The following is a 15,709-nucleotide window of genomic DNA, read 5'->3' as shown; positions in this document are numbered from 1 at the left end:
TGTGCCTAGTAAGTTTATTTGCTTGCTATTTACATTTGCTTAATCTTGTTATGTTTTGTTCTCATTTTTAGACATTGTTATCGTGTTTCTGCATTCTAATTATCCGTTTCGTTGTTGGGCTTTAAACTTGTTTATAAGACCGAATGTTTGATATCTCTTTGGTATATGTTTGGATTGCTAAGGTCCTTGTATCGATCCACCATAGGATCCCCAACAAAAGAGCATCATTTTCTGTTCTATGAGTAATGGAGCAAGACCCCAATAACGTTGTTACCAAATTAATTGGAATTAAAAGACCAAATGTTATAAGTAAACTAGTTAATTTCAGGATTCGATTGATAACTGTTACACCACAACCACATAAAGATGTAAGAACATCAAACACCATGCTTTCTAAGCTCAAGATTAGAATTCAAATAAGAATGCATTATATCTATACAAAACAATGTGAAAGGGTCTTAAACATAAATCAAACTGAGAAACATAGCAAGCAAATCAAAAGAATGAACTCATCGGGTAGTCCTGAAAAAAACTACACCAGCAAAGAATCAAAAGAATAGATATGGTAAAAATGGGTACCATTTATTTTTGAAAGACTTGAATGTCTAAAAGAGATCAACTTTCTTCTTAACCTGATCTTGCTTCCATCTTGGTAACTGATAGAATGCCTCTTTTGACATCTTAAATATTTCCTCAAATTCTTCCGGGGAGAGATACATCTGAAACATCACACCCAACAACAAATATCGGATCATCATTTAAATAATAGTTTTCTTAAGTCATATCTACAACTAAGATTACCTCTCTCTTCTTGTAATCAATCCCAATAACAGGGTTGGTTGATTTTGCTATGAGTCGTTCATAACTATATGTACTTTGAGTGTCTTCACCACCATTTTCATTCTCATCTGTTGTTTCTTTATTTGAAGGTTCCTCTTCGTTGGTCTCTGCATTTGGCTCAGATGTCTCATCTGCAACCTCATTACTTCCAAAAACATCAGAGGCTTCTTCACCCTTCACTGGAGTTACATTTTCACTTCTCACTGGAGTTACATTTCCACTCCTGAATGGAGCTGTATAGAAGCATGGATTCTTTGTCACCATTATATTTTATAAGAAAATGTTAATATAATAATATATATATATATATATATATATATATATATATATATATATATATGATTAGTGATTAGTGATTACCTTGGTCAAAATTAACAGGTGAGGTAGAGGAAGAAACAGGGGCAGAGGCAGATTCTAATGATGAAAATTTTTTGTGCCTATGAGGAGGGGAATGGTGGTCAGATGGTGGTCCCTTCTTTTCAGCGGTGAGGACGTTGGATAAGGCGGCTATTGCCGCCGCTCTCTGGGACCCACGAGCTAGCATTCTTGGAGGTGGTCCATGTTGAGGAGTTTTAGGAGCCGTAGTTGATTTTGAAAAAGCAGAGGTTAAAGCTGCCATGGCTGATGCTCTTTGGGTGGCCCCACTGAGTTTATTTCCTGGGGGCTTAACCTCTTGGCTCTGTTGTAATAAAATAATATGATAGGGGCCACTTAAAATAAATTAATTCAAAAAAAAAAAAAAAAAAAACTTTTTATACAAGAAATACCTCTGCCACACAGCCTGAGCCGAAGAGTTGCACAGCCTTCTTGTGGAATGCGTTTCCGTGAGCCTGGTTCCATTGAGAAAGAGAAAAATGAGATACAAATTAATTATTAATTATTAATACATGATGCATATGTATACATACAGTAGTTTTTGCAGGATCCCATGAGAAATATGTTGTGAAGAAGCAAGGTTCGTTTCCCTCTGTTACTCTGTATAATATGACAGATGGGGACAAGGAATCCATAGATGCAGCCAGCTCTACATATTTCTGAAATCAACTTATTAAAAAAACATACCAACCAATAAAACGTATAATTTTGCATTTGTATTATCATTATTATTATTATTATTATTATTATTATTATGTACCTCGCCAGTTTCAAAAGCGTTTTGTTTTTCCGTTGACTGTGCTAAATGACCAACCCAAACGATGACCTCAGCATGTGTATCTAATATCAAGACATCCTCTGGAAACAAGTCATCTTGTTCAAAGCTGTGAATTTCTTCAATCTCTAACTTTCCTATAGAGGAAAATAAGATGATCAAAAAACAGTTAGTGGATATAATCAGCAAGCAAAAATGAATGAATTAAGTCAATTGTGAAAGATAGATGATGGTTTATGGTTTTGAAACCTTTATTGCTTATTACTTCAAACAAGTGAGGTTCACGGATGATTTCCTGTGTTACTTTGCTACTTGAGTAGCTTTGTTTTCCACCAAGTGCAAGCCAGAAAGCTAAGCTCTCTTTTCCTTCTCTAGAGAATTTCACAGGTACTCCAGACTAAAGATATAAGAAGAAAAAAAGGAGTTGAATAAACTATCAAGGATTGGAAAGGGGTATAAAGTAAATAAAGATGTAAGATCGATAATTTAAACGCATACCTTCAAAAGTTCAACAACTTTTGCTGCTAATTGCTGCTGCTCAGGTGTACTCTGGTTTCCATACCAGGTAGAAACCGTTGTGCTGGATTGTAGTATAAAACAGCTATAGGAATTTAAAGATGTTGCAACCTGAATGAGATTATGTATGCTCATTGTCAAGTCTTGGTTGAATTAAATCCCTTCAACAATCACATGATACACAAAAATAATAGAAAGTGGATCATATTCCTAGAGCATACCCTCTCTACTTGTTGAGCTTTATTATTATGAACTGAAGTTCCTGATATTTCAATCAGTGCAGCTGTGTCTGGACTGTAGGTCTCATCATGCAGTCCTTTCTCTGCAATGTAGTTTTTATAACCAGAACTCAATCCACCCTAGTAAAAAGTAAAACCAAATATTTACCATTGTTAACAGCCTTCTTCTAAACCTTATATCTTTTTCAACTACTACAAGTGGAAGAGAGTACCTTGAGAACAACCATAGGCTGAAAGATAGCAACAAATTGTGGTGCTTCTTTTCCTTGATGCATTCGACCCTACAAAAAGATAGTAATATTTCAAAACTAAATTTATATAGAATCAGCAGTGCAACAAGTAAAAAAAGCTAGTATTATATTTATGGTACTTGAACAGGTTTGCATTTCATAGAGTTGAACATTGAAGTAGTTTGTTGAACAGCTGTTTTTTGGTCCTCCTGAGATCAGACAACATATTATCAAGTCCTCATCCAAAATACACAATTAATTTTATTTTTTTCTTAAAAAAAAAAAAAAAAAAGAAATAATATGGTTTTAGTTTACCTGGATGCTATCCTTCCCAATCCAACAGCACAGGTAGTGATCTTCTTTCTTTTCATCAGAGTGGTAGGAGTAAAGACAAATATAGCAATCTCCACTGTAAAATTTTCCAATATCCTCCTTGGGTAATTCCGTCTTTTCTTCACCATCAATACGCCATACCTAAAGAGCCCACAATTATTTTATCTTTCTACCTTAAATCTAAATGTAGCAACAAGTTTACGATTTGAAACCTCAGTTTTTCCATTTTCTCCAAGCAAAGGTGGAACTTCCTCCTCTACAGGAGCCGTTTTTGTCTGACCTTTGACAAAAGCACCTTGTTGCTTCAGCAGAGCTAGTAATTAGAACAACAGTAAAAGTTAGGGCTGATTTTAGAAAAAGTCGAAAATAGCCCTAGAAAATCCAAACACCAAAGTCCCATGTAACAAAAATACGTAACAAATCTACCTGCTACTTTTCCTCTAGTTTCCTCAGGAACAGAAGCTGCTGAAGCTGCTGACCAAGAAGCAAAGTTGGATTTAAATGAACTTGTCTCGTGACCTTGACCAATACGGGTTACAGGAGTTGACTTTGGCAGATTTTCTTTGAGAATAAACTCCTAGAGATGGTGTTTATATTATACAGGGGAGAATCAATAACAGATGCACAAGATAAAAGATAAAAGATAGTAAAAGGTATAAGAGGGAGGAACCTCAGCAGCATGCATGACAGATTTTTTATCTGGCAATGGTGTTGTTCGACCAACCCAAATGAACAAATCGGTGCCACAGTATAAAAGATAACATCTGTCATTATGTAATGATGATTTTGAAAGTTCGCCTTCTATTTCCTGAAATTGACCTCTAACAATGCTGCATTCAAAATAGTTGGAACAGTTTCAAGATTCACAGATTAATTTAATGTACCCTAATTGACCAAAAGAGTAACTAGTATTTGTTACATGTTACGATTAAACATTACAGCTGGAAGAGTGGAATTATACCAGTAAAGTTTGGGGGGAGTTTTTTCAGGAATTATATCATCATCACTTGATACTTTCTTGCCGCCTATAGGAGCAAATCCACCAAAGTGGGCCCAAAATTCAGCCGATGGCCCCTCTGATTGTAGCTTTCCCTCATCTGCAACATATTAAGAGAATGAAAAACAGAATATAATAATAATAATAATAAGTTAATAACAATGATGATGGATGGATAATTGAATGTAAACATTCTGTCAATTGATAGATCATCCAATCATAAATATTGCAAAAAGGTAATGAACAAGGAAGGGATAGAACTTGACTAACAAGTGCCCTACCAACAATTGCAACATTGCAGTTCCCCTCATGAAATCTTTCCTTCATATTCTGAACAACATCTAATGCTTTGAACCTTTCTTGAACATTCGTATTGGCCCCATTAAACATAAAGACTTTATCTTTAGTGTCCAATATGAAGATTTCATCATGATTCAGGGTGGAGCGCGTAAAAGGGACCTGAATAAACAGTAGAAATATGTTTCAAAAGATGAATAAATTAACAATTGATCTAAAAAAATATGTTTGAGTAATATATGCACCTGTTTCAATCTGACAACTCGTTTTCCTTTACATGTGTATAACCGTGGTTCAGGCTTTTCTTTTTCTTCTTTTTCTTCTCCATCTTCTTCTTCTTCTTCTTCTTCTTCTTCTTCTTCTTTTTCTTTTTCTTCTTCTTCTTCGGGTGTTTTGACTTCAGATCCAAAACCTCCCTCAGGTGGAATTAAACATGGTTTAAAGTATGACAAAAACCTATTAGATTCATGACCTTGAAGTTCTCGATACTCTACTGCACGATTGCCAAGAACTGAATCAAGCTCAACAGCTTTTACAGCTGCTGCTCCAGCTTCATCCTAATTTAACGTCATGAATTTGACTATTTATTACAGATATACACACAAGAAATTTACAAAAAAACGTAGAATGAAATACCTGATTAGCATCTTTTCCCAACCAGAAATGTATATTGTAAGTGTATGCACCCGCCTTTCCAGCAGTCTGCAAATAAACAAATTGTTGAAATAGAATTATACCACTTGATATAAAAAGGACAGGAGAGAAAAGATAAAATTTTGGAGGTTATAAACACCTTCAAGACAATGTATGAATCACCAGAGGAGAATCTACCATGGTCAGAATTTGGTAAAAGTACTGGTTGTGAGTTCTCAATTTTCCATATTTCAATCCCTCTACAAGGAATTAAGGAAAAAAAATCTACACAACTGTCGACAATGGAGGTAAAGTAACAATATCCAAACATGTGAACAATTTTATATATGATAAAAGTTAGAAATTCAATAAGGATACACTTTCTGACCAACTCCCTGAAATGCAGGCTCCAGAACTCTGATAGACATGGTGCGGAAATCCTGTGTTATAACTTGTTTCAATGAGGATAGAAAAGAAGATCATCCAAGGTTTCAAGGCCCTGCGATTTCAATCAGTAAGTCAGTTGTATCACCTTTAGCATATTCAACCAGTGATCAAAAATCTTAATAAGAGCCAATGTCGTGATAAGATCAAAACAACCAGCATCATCTAACATACATATATGCAAAACAAGCAATTTTCCGTACTCCTAACTTTTTGGAAAAGATGATCAAATTCAAATCGAAATCAGAGAATTGCATCAAAATATTTGACGACATATAAACAAGTGAAACAATGAATCGATGAGAAGAAAAACGTACCTGGGTAACACCCAAATAATTTCTCACGCCAAAACGATCACAATGTGCTGAGTTTTGAAAGAGGAAACATTAGGGTAAAGTAGATAATTGATGGAGAAAGAGAGAGAGAGAGAGAGAGAGAGAGAGAGAGAGAGAGAGAGAGAGAGAGAGAGAGAGAGAGAAAGAGGAATGGGGGTACTAAAAGAGCTCAATAATTGGTGTTTACAGGTTGTATTCAAATCTTTTCCGGACGGGGTTTCTTCTATGATCTTGATATATGAATGAAAATTCAAAGTTGTAGTTGAAAATGGAGATTATAGGAAGGTGAGCATGAACGACAGAACGAGGCATGCAGGCCCGTAGAGAAGGAAAAAATCAAAAAAGGCGAAGTTCTTTGCAGAGATCCGGTGACAAGGGCACCTGCGAACGCTTCCTTTTCGTTTCGATTTTCCCTTTTTCTGACCCCATTATTTTCTTTCTTTAATTTTTTGTCCTTGAAAGTTGAAAGTGCATTTGGCAATTGGCAATTCTTTTTCTTGGCGTCAAATTCAAAATAGAAGTTGGGAGTTGGGACACAACCGTAGGGTTGTAGCTGGGACCAGGATAGCTTTGAGTTAGGTTTCGGTTCGGTTTTTTTTTTTCGTACGTTTGTTTAAATGGAAATTAAGTAACTAACTCATATAACTAACCGCTATAAACAAGTAACTTATTAATAATAATAAACTTTTATAAATTTAGGAAAAATATCACTTTTTTTGGAATAGAGCATTACAGAGAAGTATTAGTATTCGGTGGTTGGCAAAGTTTGGATTTTGGAATCTGACATAGCCAATTTCAGAATACACACTAGTCAAAACTATACATGAATATATTATATTTCGGACACACAAAAACTAGGTTTTTTTCCGTTATATAACACGTGGTATTCTATTTAGTTATTTAATTACAACCAAAATCCATAATTTTCTATTATAATTGTCAGATAGTGACCACAAAAAAAACTTTACAACCTTGCATGTTTACCTGCACAACTTTCGGCAGACGAACTATCATAGTTACATGAACATCAAAACTAATGTCATGGATCGTTTCCAACTCTATTTTCTGGCTATTGGATGCATAGTAAAATAACTTTGCTCTAAATTTTTATTGTTTAGTTAAAATGTATAATCTTTTTACAACTTATTGTTTTATTTTCCTAAAAAAAGGGTTAATGTCATATTAGCCTATCAAACTTGTTGGGTTTGTTTTAAAAGACCATCTAACTTTTTTTTTCATACATTAAAGGAATGAACTCTCGTTTGACCTATTAAAAATATCAATTAACCCACTATAATAGGTTTTAATCTCATTGTAGCTCCTTAAAAAAAGGTTAAAAGATAGTGATGGATAGTTTATCTATGTAAGCACTAAATCAATCATTCAAGGCCTCTCGAGTTGATCTTTGGAAGAACGAAGGGCAGCATTGTAAAAAATCCAATGTTTATAAAAAACAATCACGTAAAACTGAATGATTATCGCTAAATCAGGATGGATAAGGATTCTAGTTGGTTTATTAACATTCGAAGATCTTACCATAGAAGAGAACTTGAACCTCTCGGTATAAGATAACAACAGGGGATTAAGAATGTTGGAAAATGCAGTACCTTCTCTTGTTCAACTTCTCAGATCTGGAACCATGGAAACGTGAGAAAACGTCGTCAAGATGCTTTTCAGTAGGGGTGTCAATTTATGACACGGCACGACAAAAATACACGACACGAAACGAAATTGGGACGAAATCAAAATTCGAATTCGTTTTCGTGTCGTGTTCGTGTCAAATATAAAAAACACGATGTCGTGTTCGTGTTTACAAATCCACACGAAATTGACACGATTAAGCATGTGTTTTTCGTGTTTGTCGTTTTTATCGTGTTATATATGATTAAATATGAATTAAATAAAATAACAGTTATGTAATATTATCTTTGTCGTGTCGTGTCGTGTTGTCGTTTTTTAATTGGTTCGTTTTCGTGTTAGTGAAAAAAAACACGACATCGTGTCGTGTCGTGTTTGTGTTACAAAAAACATTGTCGTGTCGTGTCAGACAAAAACACGACACGACGACCCGATTTGACAGGCCTACTTTTCAGCTTATCGCTTTCCGACGAAAACTAGATCATAATCGGCGGATCCGGTACGATTCTAGCGCTGGTTGATTTACTTGAAAACGGAAGCAAAAGAGGAAAAAATGACATTGCGACAGCGTTGTTCAGTCTCTGTATATATCAAGGAAATAAAGGGAGGGCAGTTAGGGCTGGGATTGTTTTGATGTTGTTTAAAATGTTGACCAATTTGAATATCACTATGGTTGATAAAGCTTTGACTTTTCTTTCGATTCTTGCTAGCCACAACGAAGCTAAATCTACTATGGTGAGAGCTCAAATTATTCCTGATTTGATTAATTTTGTAAAATCTAGGATTCTGAGAAGCAATGAGGATGCTACTTCGATTTTGCTTTCGTTGTGTAAGCAAGACGATGAGAATATTGGATGTGTGATCAAAATCGGGGCATTGACGCCATTGATGGAGCTTGTTGTGAATGGTAGTGAGCGAGGTAGACGAATGACTAACTTGTTGTTGAGCCATATTGAATGGTCTCGATAAAATTTGGAGCATATACTAGTAATCATTAATTGATTTATTTATCTCATTCTTACTTTTTTTTCTACACGATTCTTTAGTTAAAGAAAAACAAAGAGATGAATCAAGTTCTTGTACTTTTCTTTGTATTCTTGTTGGTCACGATGGTCTATTTGATATGGTGAGTACACTTTAATAGAGGCTGTTGATGGAGAAACAATAGTAAGACACATATTTTACAGGTTTACTCGGTATCAGGTCACTTAAGGGTATTTTAAAACAGAAAAACAAGAGTTCATTCCCTTAATGTACAAAAAAAAAAAATTGAATGACATTTTAAAACAAATACGACAAGTTCGATGGACTAATATGACATTTACCCCCAAAAAAATACAGCTTCATGCATTCATAGGTTGTTTGTTGTTTGTCATAGTTAAAGGTAATTTCCCTCTAAAAAGGGACTACCTGCATAATGTTCATAGCGGTTGCTATAGACAGAAACATCCAGACCCTAATTATAGTTGTTGGATCTATATGCCCAAAAATTATTATGGAGTAATATTGGTAATAATATGTGATCATATAGGGTCACACATTTATCAAGTTGGCACATTTTATACATTTATTATTATTATGATTATTAATAAACAATATCAATTTTTGTATTTTAATTAGGGAATAATTATTGTTTTTTGAAAATAATAATTATAAGAGAGTATTACTAGTTATTATTTCATATTGTATGAATTAATAAGTCATGCACAACATTTTTTACTAGTTGTATTCTTTTGTTTTTTACCTAAAGACAAAGTTTATATTTTATAAACTTGGAGTTTATAAAAAATAAAGAATCTTATTTTTTAAAAAGCATAATGATGGTGTGGGAGGTTGCTTTTTCAACCTTCCACCTTTTGTCTCTCATGCTTCTAAATGCTACCATTACTTTAGACTATTTTAATGGTTAGGTCTTACTTTTTATGAGTTATATAATGGATGCATGAGGCTGGTATTTTTGGAAGAACGAAGCTCTTCTTCTTCCTCTTTTTCCTCTCTAGAATCGTGGGTTCTTCTCTTATTCCTCTCTCTCTTTTGAAGTTAGTTTGATGTTTAGAAGACCTATTGAGTTGTTTCCTTTAGTGCTTAATTGAGTTAAACACTTAAAGGCTTAAGATACTTAAGAATAGAATAAGGAACTACCATTCCAAGTGTCTTACTCTTGATGGTGGATACTTATAGAGAAATCATACACTTTGATTTTTGTTATCTTCATCAACACCCCAAAACCAAGTGGGTTCAAAGGCTTCAAATGTTATCGCTAAAACATCATATGGTTGTTTTTTTTATTTTATTCTAACCTCTATAAATGGATCCATGATAGTGGGGTTTTGTTATGAACTAAAAATAAACTTGTTATTTTAAAGTCTTCCGTTGCCGTTTTTTGTGAAAAACAAACTTTTATTTCGTATCAAAACCTAATAGTGGTATCAGAACCATCTTTTATATGTTAGAATGAATTTTTGTGTTTGATAATCTTTGATTTTTGTAAAACAATCATGGATTTCTTTTGGTTAAGAAAAATATATATTTGTCTTCTTTGGCAACTTCTTGGTTAAAATTGTTTATTTTTATATATAACAAATTTTCATGCATTTTGGTTATATATAAGTTTCCTTAGAGAAAACAAAGAGTTGTCTGTTACAAAATTTGATATGTAGTTGTGTATAAACAATCCATTTGGACCTTTGTGTTGTGTTTGGTTGATATTTATTTATTTATAAGATGTAATAGATAAATAGGTATGTTTTATTTGTTGATTTGATGTAATAAATAGTTAGACTAGTTGTAGTTACTTTAAATGTAAAAAATGAAAAAATTACCACATTGAAGACCTTTTGAAGTGTCCCTTAAGTCCTTTAGGAAATACTTAATAATTCTTATGATGACTCACAAAAATTATTACTAGACATGGCTTGCTTTATACACATTATAATGCACGTTTGTGATGTTTATTTTATGTTAAATGTATGTTATGTTTTATATATGAAAATAGTATTTACATGTCAAATAACATTTTTTCATAAGATAATATCACTTGGAGTTTAAGTAAAAAAATATTTAAAAGATAACATAAGATGTTTATAAATGGATATTTATAAAACCATTTTATCGGTTACAGGTTTACTGTTTAGAACTCAATTTTGTTGAAAATAGTTTTATTGTAAAACTTATAAATACTTAACTTTATAATATTTGAAATGGTTTAAAAGATGTTTAAACTTTATATAAACTCCAAATCTTTATAATAAATAAAGAGTTTTTATTAAAAAGACTAAAATCAGTTTATAGCGTTATAACGACAAATAATAAAAACTAACGATTGTTTTTTTACGTCGAAACTTAATATATGATATTCGTGTTTTAAACATAACTCAACATGTTATGTTTTATGCATGCTAAATGAGATTTAAAATATAAGTATCATCACCCAAGTTTTGGTTTATCAAAATATGACTTTTGTCATAAGATGCATAAAATTAAGTTTATAAAATAAAAGTTTTGGTTTATCAAAATATGACTTTTGTCATAAGATGCATAAAATTGAGTTTATAAAATAAAATGAGTTATTCCATAAATTCATGAAGTCATGAGTTTTGATTGTTAAAATGAGATTTAAAATAGTGATTTTATATCTCATCGAAAACTCCAAGTCTTAAGTATAAAATATAGTTTTATTAAGACTATTACCGTGAAACAATCCAAAAAAACAGTCTACAATTTTTGTTTTTAAATCATTTAAGAAAACCATAATTCAACCATCATCATATAGAAAAATCATAAATCATATATCCCAAAACATCATATCAAATTCTGTATCAAAACCATGTAAAAATATCAAAGTCCGAAACATCCCAAGCTAAACGGTGGTGTGTGTGTGATGCGATCATGTAACGTCCGTAGATCCGGGCAAATCAATTTAGAGATAATAGGGGTCGAAAACGACTTTTCGACAAAATAATCTTAACCAAGTTGTAGAATATGTCTCAAGTGTTCCGTACATATAAAGAACGCCGAAATCCAAGTTATAACGAAGAAGTTATGGCTCGTCGAAGTTTTTCGGCAAAACCGGCACGGCACCGGGAGACGTAAATAGTGAATTTAAGATAGGGGACTTTTTAGCCTTATGGATCTAAATGAAAGTTATAGAATACGTCTCCACCTACGCTTTGATATAAAGAACGTCAATAACGGAGTTCTATGCAAAAGTTATGGCATTCTGAAGATTTAGCTTTTAAAAACCCTAAACTAGCTAATTCACGACGTGAGAATTATGATGGTCACGACATTCTGTCATAATTCGGAATCTAGAAGCTGCGAGAGGATAAGATCCAATTCACGACGTGAGCTTTATGACACTCAAGACATGAGGTGTCATGGACACCATCCGAAGCTAGGGACGCAAATGGCAAGTCTACGGAGTGAATCATGAGATCACGACGTGAGACTTATGACACTCACGACGTAAGTGTCATAAAAACTTACTATAAATAGCATGCGAGCCATTCCGAAAATCTCACACCTTTCTTCATTTCTTCTCTCTAAACTTTCTCTCTCTAAGGGTTGTAACCCTCCCCTAAGCCTAGGTGATCCCCTAGCACCCTAAGGAAGCCCCGAGGCTCCTAGAGTCTCGAGAAAAATAGTCTTTCGGTTTCGAAACGTTGCTCCAAATAAAGCTCGGTTTTCTTTAATATCCGCTGTAAGTGAGCTACGCTTACGCTATTTTTAATATAGCTTTCAAATAATTATAGTAATGTTATTAGGTCATTAAAATAACTATTTGGGCTATTATTATGAGTTATACTGAGTGTTATTTAACGCTTATATAATAATAATAATAGCTAGACTATTAATTAGTCACAATTGACGTTAGACTAAACCCTAGTGGAATTGATACTAGGTTTTATCGAAGGAAAATTGTTTCGAGAGTATCGAAGCGCTGTCCGAGTGCTGAGTCACCACCTACTCAAGTGAGTGTATAGTCACTTTCACCTTACACATATATATGAAGTATTTTCTTTAAAATATGTGCTATGTGTAATTATATTAATTGTTTAATTAAGGTGACTGTTGAATAGATGTTTTATACAAGTTTTAAATTGTATATGTATTTTATCTACAAATATGTTGGGTAAAACATGGGTAGATGAATTATATGATGTGTGATGAAATAAAAGGTGATGAGAGGTATCAATGTTTAAGATGATCTAGTCATCTAGCAGAGTATAGACAACGGTCACAGACTATTTTAGATAGTCTAGTGGAATGTTAGCAGACTTGTAATCGGTAGGTATGTTTGAACTATATGTTCATAAGGTTTTCTTGAACTATATGTTCATTAGGTGTTTTTGAACTATGTGTTCATCTGTTAGTTCTTCTTTTTGACACTATTACGTGTCGAGGTACGGGAGCGTACGGGAGTACTTTATTAGTATTTTCCCTATACCTTTATTTTGAAGAGATTTGGCGTCTTTGTTTCTTTTATGAAGTGATCGGATGAGCTTCATTAGTCAGTGTTTCCATTCTCGATGCCGGATAGGAGTGAGTCTGGGGGTTATATACCTCACGATATTCAGACCACAGCCTAGGCATTAGTCAGCGTTTCCATTGTTAGATAGGGTGTGTCTGGGGGTTATATACCTCACGATATTCAGACCACAGCCTAGGCATTAGTCAACGTTTCCATTGCTGGATAGGGTGCGTCTGGGGGTTATATACCTCACGATATTCAGACCACATCCTAGACATTAGTCAGCGTTTCCATTATTAGATAGGGTGTGTCTGGGGGTTATATACCTCATGATATTCAGACCACAGCCTAGGCATTAATAATTACCCTTGACTTAATTGTCTGGTGGTTCTTTCTTTTACGAACAAAGGTTCGTGGTTAAACTTATTCCATTCATTTGATGTCTTCTTCGATCCTTGTTTGCTGCTAGGGAATTTCCGAAGCAGTTTCGTTAGTTGGTTGTTCATATCGATCCTTTAGGCTAGATCTAGTAAGATCACTGTATAGGATCAGTATGTGGGGATCGACGTTGTTAGTGCTTGTAATATAAAGCTTGGGCAGCGATGGACTTCGTGCCTATTCCTTAGGATGAATCCTTAGTAATGAGTGATAGCTGATTTTTAGGGTAAATCCTTAAGAAATGAATAAGATAATGGGGATTGGGTAATTGGGTTGATTGTTTGATGTTTAAGCATAATAAAGTTATTTATTGTGGGGTAAAAACCCTATATGCTCACCAGGCTCCGAAGCCTGAACCACTCAGTTTAATTGTATCACAGGTATCGATACGAAGTTGCTTTACACTGAGAGATTAAGGAGATATAGATCACCAGTGAAATGAATGTAAGTTCTGTTTATGCTTATGTTTCTGTATTGACGATGACATCCCAAATGTTTTAAAATGAATAAAATACATTTCTTCGGAAATGCTTTGATAACGTATTTATCGTGTTTTTCTAGGAATAAATTCCGCAATATTTTTTAAAAGAGGTACTCTGATTTTCATAAAGCATAAACAAAATTAGTATTTTCTTGCCATGAAATTGGGGATGTCACAGATCATCCCGAGTCCTTCCCCTTGCTAGTGGAAGTACTTGAAACCAAAATTGAAAACCATAAACACAAAGATTAGTGAGCTCCCCCAAACTACCACATACCATATACATAACATATAATCATATCTTGGGCCCCGCCCTTGCTACATTGAGTCTAGCTCGGCATCAGGCCCCGCCCGGCACCGAACCCTATTCGGCATCGGGCCCCGCCCGGCATCGAGCAAATATCGGCATACATATGAATATATCAACTATCATATAACATAACACGTATACTAACATGTAAACATTTCTCGGACCTCGCTCGGCATCAGACCGAGATCCGAAAGCATACTAACATTCCTCGGGAACCACCCCGACATCGAACCGGAGTTCGGAAACATACTACCATAAAATATTAACTAGACATTCCTCAGGCTTGCCCCAACATCGGACCTAAGTCTGGAACGCCTAACACATAACAAACACATGCAAGAATCACAAAGACATCAAGCATACAAGCATTCCTCCGGACCGCCTTGGCATCTGATCGAGATCCAGAAAGCATATAAATCTACATTGGACCTCGCCCAACATCAAACCATAGTCCAGAACTACTACTATCTAAACGAGCCGGCATTGGTGCCTTAGACCCATTCCTACAGGAGAACACTCACCTCGCAAAGCTGTATGCAAAATCTCACGGTGAGGAATATATGGTAACTGCTCCAATGACTCCCCGGCTATCAATATCACAATAAAACTTAGTCAAGATATGATAATCCTTCTCAGGGTAAAATTCGTCAAGTTATCCCCCTGACTCGTCGAGTTCTATGCTGTCATGTCTCGTGATAAACTGAGTCAACTCGTCGTCCCTTTACAGACTCATCAAGTTCTATCATGTACATAATTAGGATAAAACGAGGCAACTCATCGATTTCTTCAGTTTCCTAGTCTTAATCACGTCCATGTAGCTAAATTACTTCCTAAACTCAATGGGTTCACTCAAAATCAGAGAAGGTTGGGGAACCACGACTCGACTCACCGAGTCACATGAACAACTCGTCAAGTCCCCAATATGACAAATCCATACAGTCGACTCTAATCAATTCCAACGCTTCCAACTCACAGATCTGGACTCCTTAGGCTAGCATTACACGTAAAGTTGCAAACTTTACATGCATGCATGGTGTTATGAAGCTAAAACACCAATACCAAGCAAACATGGAGGTCTACATCATGGAATAGGGTCATGGCTGAATAAAGGTGGCAACATTGAGCTTCTGGAGCTCAAGAGTGCCTAGATCGGAAGTCCTTACATCAACAAGAGTTCAAATCTCAGAAATAACCTTAGAAATGGTCCAAAAGTGACACAAGTTCCGGATCTACAGCCTATTTTTTTTGGGAAAGAGGCCAAAGCCCCGACAAAGATATCTACAACCTCTTTTTGAATCACCAATGGTTTCCTTCCTTCTTCTAGCTTTAAATCACACAAATGGCAAGAAAAAGCTCAA

The 15,709-nt window shown here is 34.7% G+C and overlaps 1 protein-coding gene and 1 pseudogene across 2 annotated transcripts; one reads left to right on the top strand and one right to left on the bottom strand.

Annotated features, from left to right (window-relative positions):
- Positions 1 to 301: 301 nt before the first annotated feature.
- LOC145015334 (villin-3-like) lies at positions 302 to 6,479 on the bottom strand. 2 transcript variants are annotated; one of them, XM_078973800.1, is made up of 24 exons: positions 6,202 to 6,479; positions 5,997 to 6,043; positions 5,614 to 5,734; positions 5,396 to 5,495; positions 5,239 to 5,304; positions 4,848 to 5,159; positions 4,587 to 4,764; positions 4,270 to 4,405; positions 3,979 to 4,138; positions 3,735 to 3,885; positions 3,521 to 3,621; positions 3,291 to 3,449; positions 3,116 to 3,184; positions 2,958 to 3,026; positions 2,728 to 2,865; positions 2,489 to 2,617; positions 2,240 to 2,387; positions 1,976 to 2,127; positions 1,749 to 1,874; positions 1,608 to 1,670; positions 1,201 to 1,519; positions 802 to 1,073; positions 633 to 719; positions 302 to 532 (listed from the first exon to the last, which is right to left on the bottom strand). In XM_078973800.1, exons 3-24 carry the CDS (start codon positions 5,661 to 5,663, stop codon positions 470 to 472), a joined length of 3,048 nt encoding a protein of 1,015 aa, XP_078829926.1. In that variant the 5' UTR covers positions 5,664 to 5,734; positions 5,997 to 6,043; positions 6,202 to 6,479; the 3' UTR covers positions 302 to 469. The 2 variants fall into 2 exon arrangements, with proteins under 2 accessions (XP_078829926.1, XP_078829925.1); XM_078973799.1 differs by having other exon boundaries at positions 5,997 to 6,479.
- Positions 6,480 to 7,505: 1,026 nt separating this feature from the next.
- On the top strand, positions 7,506 to 8,621 carry LOC145016090 (putative U-box domain-containing protein 46; annotated as a pseudogene).
- The last annotated feature ends 7,088 nt before the right edge of the window (positions 8,622 to 15,709 follow it).

The sequence above is a fragment of the Lactuca saligna genome, chromosome 9, assembly GCF_052625555.1.
Source record: "Lactuca saligna cultivar CGN05327 chromosome 9, ASM5262555v1, whole genome shotgun sequence".
NCBI lineage: Eukaryota > Viridiplantae > Streptophyta > Magnoliopsida > Asterales > Asteraceae > Lactuca > Lactuca saligna.
The sequence above is the reverse complement of the archived record's forward strand: the minus strand, read 5'-3'. Positions and strand labels throughout refer to the sequence as shown.